The sequence below is a fragment of the Orycteropus afer genome, unplaced genomic scaffold (genome assembly GCF_000298275.1).
Source record: "Orycteropus afer afer isolate SDZICR_OR568_19922 unplaced genomic scaffold, OryAfe1.0 scaffold00031, whole genome shotgun sequence".
Classification (NCBI taxonomy): domain Eukaryota; kingdom Metazoa; phylum Chordata; class Mammalia; order Tubulidentata; family Orycteropodidae; genus Orycteropus; species Orycteropus afer.
The window spans coordinates 10,716,941-10,726,372 of record NW_006921618.1 but is presented as its reverse complement, the minus strand read 5'-3'; the positions used below and the strand labels follow the sequence as shown (position 1 = coordinate 10,726,372).

The 9,432-nt window shown below is 41.5% G+C and overlaps 1 protein-coding gene across 1 annotated transcript in view; it reads left to right on the top strand.

Annotated features, from left to right (window-relative positions):
• The window catches only part of NIPAL3 (NIPA like domain containing 3), an 88,988-nt gene that overhangs the window by 64,073 nt on the left and 15,483 nt on the right, over positions 1-9,432 (top strand). Inside the window, exons 7-9 of the mRNA XM_007935731.1 lie at positions 4,780-4,915; positions 7,019-7,107; positions 8,611-8,674. Coding sequence (XP_007933922.1) covers positions 4,780-4,915; positions 7,019-7,107; positions 8,611-8,674 — 289 coding nt within the window. The remainder of the gene's footprint in view (positions 1-4,779; positions 4,916-7,018; positions 7,108-8,610; positions 8,675-9,432) is intronic.

Genomic DNA, 9,432 nt, shown 5'->3' with positions numbered 1-9,432 from the left:
CTAAAAAAGATTAAGTTGTTTGATTATATTGTTTAGTTCTTCTGTGTCTTTGTTGAATTTCTTTCTAGTTGTTCCATCTTTCATTGAAAGTGGTGTGTTAAAGTCTCCTACTATTACTGTGGAATCATCTATTTGTCTTTTCAATTCTATTAAGGGAGCTCTGGTGGCATAGTGCCTAAGGCATTTGACTGCTAGCCAGAAGGCTGGCGGTTCAAACCCACCAGCCAGTGTGATTTATGTATTTTAGGGCTTTTTCATTGGGTGCGTAGATACTTATTGGCTATTTCTTCTTGTTCAATTGATCCTTTAATCATTATGTCATTTCCTTCCTTATCTTTTATGGTGGTTTTTGTCTTAAAGTTAATTTTATCAGAAATTAATATTGCCCCTCCTGCTCTTTTTTGATTGCCATTTGCTTGATATATCTTTTTCCAGCCTTTGATTTTTAATCTTTGTGTTTAAGGTGAATCTCTTGCAGACAGCATATTGATGGGTCATATTTTCTTATCCAGTCTGCAACTCACTGTCTCTTGAATGGTACATTTAATCCATCTACATTCAGTGTAATTATCAACAAGTATGAATGTGTTGCTGTCATTTTGTTATGTGTTTTTTCATAGTCTTGCTGATTTTTTTTTGTTCCATATAATTTTATGTGCTGAGTTCATATTGTTTATGAATTTTTTATCATTTACTTTGTTGCTGTTGTTTTAGTATTTGCTAAAATTTGTGTCCCTCTTCTTTTTTTATTTTGATGAGAAGGCTTATTATTTTTCTCTGAGATTACCCTATGATTTATAATTTTCTTCCCAAGTTTAGAACAGTCTGTTCTGTCTCACAGTTGTCTTGACTTCCTCACCATGTGGAAGTTCAATACATACACTATTTATTCCCTCTTTGTGGTTTGTAATTGTCCTCATTTACCAATTGATGTCACTGGTTTCCTGTTTACAGTCTTATAAGCTTATTTTACTTTGGATAGTTCTATAACTAGGTTGGTTTCTGGGTTATATCATCCTGTGTGTTAATCATCGGTTGTTATCTGCTGGTGTTGCTTCTCTGTCCAAAAGACTCTCTTTAGCATCTCTTATAAGTTTGCTCTGGTTTTAACAAATTCCCTTAAGTTCTGTTTATCTGGAAATGTCCTAATTTCACCATCATATTTGAGAGACAGTTTTGCTGGTTATGTAATTCTTGGTTAGCAGTTTTTTTCTTTCAGGGTTTTATATAGATCATCCCATTGCCTTCTCTCCTGCATGGTTTCTGCCAGCTAAATCCGAGCTTAGTCTTATTGGTTGCCCTTTGTAAGTAACATTTCAGGTTTGTGTGTGTGTATGCTGCTTTCAGGATTGTTTGTCTTTGGTTTTGATGAGTTTGATGATGATATGTCTTGGTGATTTTCTTTTGGGGTCTATCCTGTTTGGGTTCATTGAACATATCTTCTCATCTTTCATCATATTAGGGAAATTATCTTCCAACAAATCTTTGACAATTTTCTCTGTGATTTTATTTGTCTCTTCCAATTACATGCAGTTTATTTTTCTTGATGATATCCCACATGAATCTTAGGCTTTCTTAATTTTGTTTTTATCTTTTTTCTGATTGATCCCTTAACAAAAAAGTATTGAGGTATTTGTCTTCAGTCTCATTAATTCTGTCTTCCATTGATTCAGTTCTACTCCTTTGCCCCTTATCTGTTTCTCAAATCTTAATATTAATCTTCTGGATTTCTATTTGCTGTTTTTGTATTGTTTTTAATTTTTTGTTTATTTTGTCAGTTTGTTCTTGTAGGGTTTTCCTATATTGTTCTAGAGTTTTGTCTGTGTCTTCCTTACTTTTTGTCAATGTTTTCCTTGTTCTGTCTCTCAATCCATTGATGGTGCATAAATATAATTCTTTGGATTCCTCATCAGGGAGTTCCAATGCTGCTTCTTCCTCAGGGATGTTTTCTGGGTCTGTATCTTGATCCCTTGTTTGTATTACTTTATCTTGCCTCCTTGTGTGGACTGGGATAGTCAGTAGTCTCTGAGACATTGTGATGTTGTTATATTTATGTTTAATTTCTGGTTGTCTGTGAAAGGAAGGCTGGGCAATCTACTTCTATAAAGAGTTACTGCCTTGGCAACCCAAAACGGTCGCTATGAGTCAAAATCGACTTGATAGCAGTGAGTTTGGCTTTTTTGTTTTAGATGTTGGTGTGGTTCACCCAAGATTTTTTTTTTCCTTTATTTTGTTTTGATGTATCTGTATGAGAAGAGTACTGTACTCCTCTATTCACTAGTTGGCAGCACATAGTCACTCATCACCTTTCTCCTGGTGGGTGTGATAGAGAATGAGAGTGTGTACAAAGATCTCTGTTAGCTGTTCATCAAGAGCAGTTGCGGGTGAGTTGGGCTGGTATTGGCCACCATCTTTCATTGATCAGTTGGTGCAGAAAGGAGGTTGTGGCCCTTACTCAGTGTGGGGCTACAGGAAGTGTGAGTACAGTTGGGTCATGTGGGACAGTTGCTGTCTCCCACTCAGGAGAAAAAAAAAAAGAGAAAGAGAGAGAACAAAAAACACAAACCATATAAGCAAACGGGAATAATCATACACACAAAAAGGAAAATCAATAAATGAGAAGAAAATTTTTTTAAATATATAAAGAGAAAAAAAAAACTATATCTGGGGAGGGGAAAATGAAATAAAAGGGCAAGAGTAAAAGAATAGTAAAGAAAAAATTAGAAAACTGCAAAAAGATAAAAGGATGGGAAGAATGAAAAAAAGAAAAGAAAAAGAAAAAAGGGAACCAGGAAGCGGGGGGAGAAGAAGGAAGGGGAGGAAGGAGGAAGAAAAAAAAAAAGAATCATTTAAAAACAAGCAAAAACAAAACTGGGCAGTGGGGAGGGGCAGGGCAGGGCACCCAGGGCACACAGTCCAGGATGAAATTCTCGCTCATCCAGAAGGTGGGTGGAGGTGGGGGTGGCCACACCTCTGTTCACCAAGCTAGTGTAGGGACTATTAACATCTTTCTAGTTGTTAGCCCCAGTGCAGTTGCCTATGCTATCCTTGGCAAGCAGAACCTATTCTTAGGTTGCTGCCTACATTAGATGCCACTTGCAAATATTCATAATGGCCATGCTACTTGCAAATATTCAAAATTGATGCGCCCGTAGGACAGCTGGCAATCCACAACTCTGTTTGTCTCCTTCTTCACTGTATTTTTTTCTAGTTGTCAGCCCCCAGTGCAGTTGCCCATGCAGTCCCTGGCTAGCAGAGCCAGTTCTCAGGTTGCTGCTTGGATTGGAGCACCACTTATAAATACTCAAATTGGCCATGTCATCAGGACAGCCAAGAATCCACAGCTCTGTTTGTTTCTTTATTCACTGTTTTTATTCAGGTTCTTCTACTAGTTGGTATTTAATCCACTTCTTTATCTTTCCCTTCAAATCTGAGGGTTCCAGAGTTATCTTCTATATCTGTTTCAATTGGTTCTCATTTCTCTGTTGCAGAGGGTCTGCACACCCTGTCTGCCTATTCCACCATCCAGCCAGAAGTATTGAGTTGTTGTTATTCTTATTGAATGCTATCACATCAATTCTGACTCACAGGGAACCCATTTAACAGAGTAGAACAGCCCTATAGGATTTTCTTTCCTGTAATCTATGGAAGCAGATCACTAGATCTTTCTTCTATGAAGCTGGGTGGGTTTGAACCTGCAACCTTTCAGCTAATGGGTTTGAACTGCCAACCTTTCAGTTAGTAGCTGAACATTTAACTGTTTGCACCACCAAGTCTCCTTTCCACTGGAAAGTATGGGAAGAAAATATTAGCACTTATTTTTATTTTATTTTTTTACTGTGGTAAATATGTTGTTGTTATTGTTGTTATGTGCCGTCAAGTTGGATCCGACACATATCGACCCCTCCTTGGGTTTCCAAGGCAGTATCACTACAGAGGTAGGTTGCCTAACCTTCCTTCTGAGGAGTGGCTGATGGGTTTGAACCACCAGCCTTCTGGTTAGGCAGTCAAGTGCCTTAGGCACTGTGCTACCAGAGCTCCTGGTAAATATGTAGGTAAGAAAATATCTGCCATTTCTACAATCTCCACATGTACAGCTCAGTGATATTAATTATATTCATCATGTTGTTCAACCATCATCAGCACTTAATTTTTATATCTACCTTTTAAATATTTCTTGCATGTATTTTATAATGTATATACCATATAAGTACAGTATTACATGAATATAATTTTAAAATAAACATATCTTTGAAATGTATGCACATGTGCATTAGGGTGTGCATTTAAAATGTTTTGGAGAACTCTGGTCTCAAGAAGCGTTTCTAAAAATACAAATGAGAGAGCATTAAAAAGAAGAAAAAACCTGAGGCCTTTACACACCACATAGTTCTCATGTGATTGCCATGAGAATGAGCCTGGAAGGAAATCTATTCATCCATTCACAGGTTGTTTGAAACCTACCATATTCCAGGTGCAGTGCCAGGCACTCTGGTATTCAGACCTGTCCATGTGCCCTCACTTGGTAGAGCTTAGAAGTGACATTTGGAAATACCTGTCAGTGCTTTGCTTTCCTCTCTTTGCTGTATGACCACAGATAGTAGGCAATCCACAGGACAGGCACAAAGGATCCAGTACAAACAGCATCTTCTCACCGTGTCAAGCCTGGGGGTGAATCGGCTGACGTTCCCTTTCAGCAAGTCTTTTGGGGCTGTAAACTGACTTCCAGGGTCTAACTTGCTCTGTGTCCCTGAGGCTTCCACTGCCCTTGTTCTGCAGGCTCGATGACCGTAGTGACGGTGAAGGCTGTGGCCGGCATGCTCGTCCTGTCGATACAAGGCAATCTCCAGCTCGACTACCCCATCTTCTACGTGATGTTTGTGTGCATGGTGGCCACTGCTGTCTACCAAGCTGCGTGAGTTGCAAACTCTTTTCCCGCTGGGCCTCACTTGCAGGGTCTCCTCCATTTTCCGGCCTGATTCTCTTTGGTTTTGAACATGCAGATGAAGCATATCATAAGGGTGTGGCATCCACTGCGGAGAGGGGAGTTGCTCATTTGCTAAACTGTGACAGGGAGGGGCTTGTGCCACTTGGAAGAGAAAGCCTGGATTGGATGCGTTTCTTTCTTTCCTCTGCCTCAAAGCATGAGAATACAGGGTCAGAGGCAGCCTATTCTCCATATTCTTCAAGGCAGGTGCCTACTTGAGGGACCTCAGAAGAAACCATGCCGTCACCATGAGGGAACTGTTTGTCTGCTAGGTAGAAAAGGAAAAGTTGACACTTTTTATCTTCAAGAAATCTCCCTCAAATCTTCCCAAGTAGATGAGTGAGGTGACTGTTTCTCTCAATTTAACAGTTAAATGAAAAACACCAATGCAGAGGTCCAGCTGTGCAGAGGGAATTACAGCCAGTGTCCCTCCCTGGGCTAGGAACTCCCTGAGGCAGGGGGCCTGGAGCGAAGTCAGTGCTCCGTGAGTATAGTATGTGATGTGCCTGTGTGGGTAGAGGAGGGTGACTGGTGTGTTATAATTCACCCCAGGAAGGTCAGGCTCCACACTCAGGCCCAGGCTCACCATCAGCCAACTGTGTGGCCTTGAGTAAGAACTGTAGGAGTAACTGCTATTGATTGGATGCCCACGGTGAGCCAGGCTGCCTTCTTAGCACTCAATATGAACTAACTCATTTGATTCTCACAACACCCCTCTGAAGCAGATGTATCATCATCCTCATTTTCATTTGAGGAACTGAGGTTTAGGCAGAGTTAAGAGCTTAACTTAGGCTTAGTTAAGAGCTTAGGCAGTGGCAGAGCAGAGATTTGAACCCAGGCATCTAGCTCCCAGCCCAGGCCTCTCACCATTCTGCTCCACTGCCTCCTACTCGCGTCTCTAAGTGTGAATCTTCATCTACAAATGAAAATAACAGCAGCCCCTGCCTAAGAGGAGCCCCATAACACTCGCAGCCCAGCCCCGAGATAACCTTCAGTAAATATTAGCCTCTTTTGTGATCATTGTTATTAGTATTATTATTTGGATGGAAATTTTTTTAGTCCTACTACAACTCCAGTCAAGGCTGGCAAGTCAAGGCTCTGTGCTAGGCACTGCAGAGGTTATAAAGATCACCTTCTGGGAGCTTCTCTTTCATCCATTCCACATACACAGATGATCAGCAGTAGCCACTGCCCTCAAGGCACCCAAAGCCCTAGTAGCAGTGATGTGGGAGCAGTTTAGTAGTAAGTCTTGGGTGTCAAGGTCTTCTGGTGTAGCAACTATACAGTATAACTAAGATGCTACTCAGAGAAAAGACAATGCAATCCAAAATGATGGCATTTATCTCTAGATAGATTAAACAAACAAACAAAAAAAAACTCACTGCCGTTGAGTCTATCCCAACTCATAGCGACCTCTCCTTGGGTTTCTGAGGTGATATCTCTATGGAAGTAGATTGCTTAGTCTTCCTTCCAAGGAACGGCTGGTGGGTTTGAACCACCAGCCTTCTGGTTGGCAGTCAAATGTGTTAGGCACTATGCCTCCAGAGCTCCTGATAGAGAGATTAGGAATGACTCATTTTGTCTTGTTTGTGGATTTATTACCATAATCATGTTATTTTTGAATTGAGAAGAAAATTTGTTTTTAAAATATAATGTATTGCACAGAATGTGTTAGAAGTTTCTTGGTGTGTATAGGAAACTAGTCATTGCTCTTGAGTGCGGCAGGGGGTACAGGGAAGAGGGGAAGGGCGTTTCAAGTGATGTGACTCTGTGGCCAAAGGTGTGAGACCAGAAAGGCATGGCCTCCTTGGGGATGGGAATGGTGCTCAGGCTGTGTGTCTAGGGGAAGAATGGGAACTATGGACCCCAGCCCAGAGATGTGTGGTGCCCTATAACGAGGGTGGCACTTTTATAAATCCAGGCAGTGTTCTTCATGCACATCTTCATATTTCAAACCAAAGAGTTTCATTGTCAGGTTTCACCTTTCTGACATCCCCACAGTCCACTGACCTGAGTGCTTTTGTATTGAAGGTTTTTAAGTCAAGCCTCACAGATGTACGACTCCTCTTTGATTGCCAGCGTGGGCTATATTCTATCCACAACCGTTGCTATCACAGCAGGTAAGGGTGGCCGATTGCTAGATCTCTGCTACGTGCAGAGGGGAGGTCAGAAGCCCATTCTGCCAACTTGTTCTGCTCACTCAGAGTTGCATATGGTTTCATGGAGGAAGTCCATGCTTTAGAGCCAGACAGACTTGGGTTTGCATCCCAGCACTGACACTAACTGTGAGGCTCTGGAAAAACCACTTAAACTCTCTGAGCCTCAATTCCACATTCACCCAATGAAAGTGGTAACACTTACCTACCAGAATTGCAGTAAGTACAATCCTAATGTCCCCTCCTCTGTACCGCTTGTGGGTTCTGAGCAAGGTTTCTTCGTTTTGGGAACTATTTGCTAGTTCCACAGTCCCCAGTGGCCCAGTGTCTATGAACCTCTTTTATATAGTAGTTAGAGATCATGAGTATGTGAAGCATCTGTAGCAAAATAGGTTCTCAATGAACAGTAATTTTCGGTTATATTCCTCTTTTATTTCCCTCTTAAATTTTTTAAAATTTTCTTTCTGAGGCTGCTTCAGAGATTGCAGGCATATTCAAGAGTTTCTTGGTTTCTTTTGTTTTCCAATAGTAATGATGACTGAATCTTCAGAGTAAAAAAAGGCTGATGAGAACCAATGTGCCTTCCTCTAAAGGAAGCCTGACTGTACAGCCCTATGCTTTGTACTGCACTTTAGACAAAGTGGTGTCCAATTCCTGTTCACAGAGGGAGGAATGAGCAGGGCATATAAGCCTTCCAAGGCTAGCGCTGTGCATGGTACCAGGGATCAGGTGGGGCATTGACCCTGAGCAGCCAGGTGCTAATCTAATGCTCAGATTTAAGTCGAGGTCAGAAACTGTGGTCAAGAAGAGTGAAGGCCATTCAAGGTTTAAAGGAACAGCAAGCAAGCACCATGCTTGACTAAGGAGCTCAGGCAACAGCATAGAATCCATAGAGGTGAAATGGTTCCAGAGAGAGGCTGGCTGCAGGGAGAGGCTGGCAGGCCCATGTCACTCCATGTCACAGGAGTAGACCTGCAGGTTGGCCATCTGCTGGCCACCCAAGGTTAGAAAACTAACCACTTAAACATGAAGACTTATTTATGTGTCTTAAGAAAGATGAGGGGAAAATGAGTGCTGGTGAGTAAGGTCTGGAGTTTCGTTAAGAGCATTGTTTCATGGTCAGTTGCCTGTTTTGATATTGTCATTGGGGGAAGCTGAGTGAAGGGTACATGAGAACTCTCTACTATTTTTGTGAGTCTAAATTATTTCAAAATAAAAGGTTTAAAAAATTAAAAAGAAAGATGGAGATAGGACGGAGCCTAGGGCGAAGAGAACAAAGAGAGAGAACAATCTGTTTCCCCAAATAGCTTTTATTCCATTCGTCTAGTATTTTAGCAGGCACAGACATATGTTTTTTGATCATTTCAGTTCCGCTGCAGGGAGGAGAGTGTAGCTAAATCCTAAACAGACTGGCATGGGGTAATTTGAAAATGACTGACCTGTGTTTTCTCTTATGTGCTGCTGCAGGTGCGATATTTTACCTGGACTTCATCGGGGAGGATGTGCTGCACATCTGCATGTTTGCGTTGGGGTGAGTCCTGCCTGCCCTCTGGCCCCAGGGCATTGTGTGTGGACTTCCAGGGCAGGTAGCCTCTGTTTCCCAATTATTACTGCAAATGCTCTGATGACCCTTTAAGCCAGGTGGGCTGCGGGATCTGGAGCTTTGTCTCCAGCATCCCTTCTAGAAGGGCTCTCTCTCTTCCTCTTTTGGGCTGTGGGCTCCTAGGCATCTCTAAACAATTACATTTGAACACATGACAAGACTCTCAACCTCACGTCAGATCAAGGAAATGCATATGGAAGCTATATGAGATACCCTTTTTCATACATCATTTTGCAAAAACTAACGGGACTGGTAATATTCCATATTAGCAAGAAGATGAAGAAAGCAGTGCTCTGCCACTCTATTCATGGCACCATGATGTGAGAGGACAGTTTGGGAATATGAGTAACAAATTTAAATGAGCATTTTTTGAGCCAACATTCCACTTCTAATCATTTATCTTGGGGAAAATAGTTGAATGGACCCACAAAAATACATTGCAAAGTTATGTATGAATTTTAAAATTTGTAGTAGCAAATCATTAGAAGCAACCTAAATGCCCAGTGGTAGGACCCAGGGTAAATAAATTACAGTATCTCCTATCATGAAGTAGCATGCTGCCATATTGAAAAGTTGAAGCCAGTCTTGAGGTGCTGACACAGAACTATGTCTAAATCAAATCCAAACCCACTGCCATTGAGTTAACTCCAACTCATAGAGCCATGTGTAACATATGTTAAATGGGG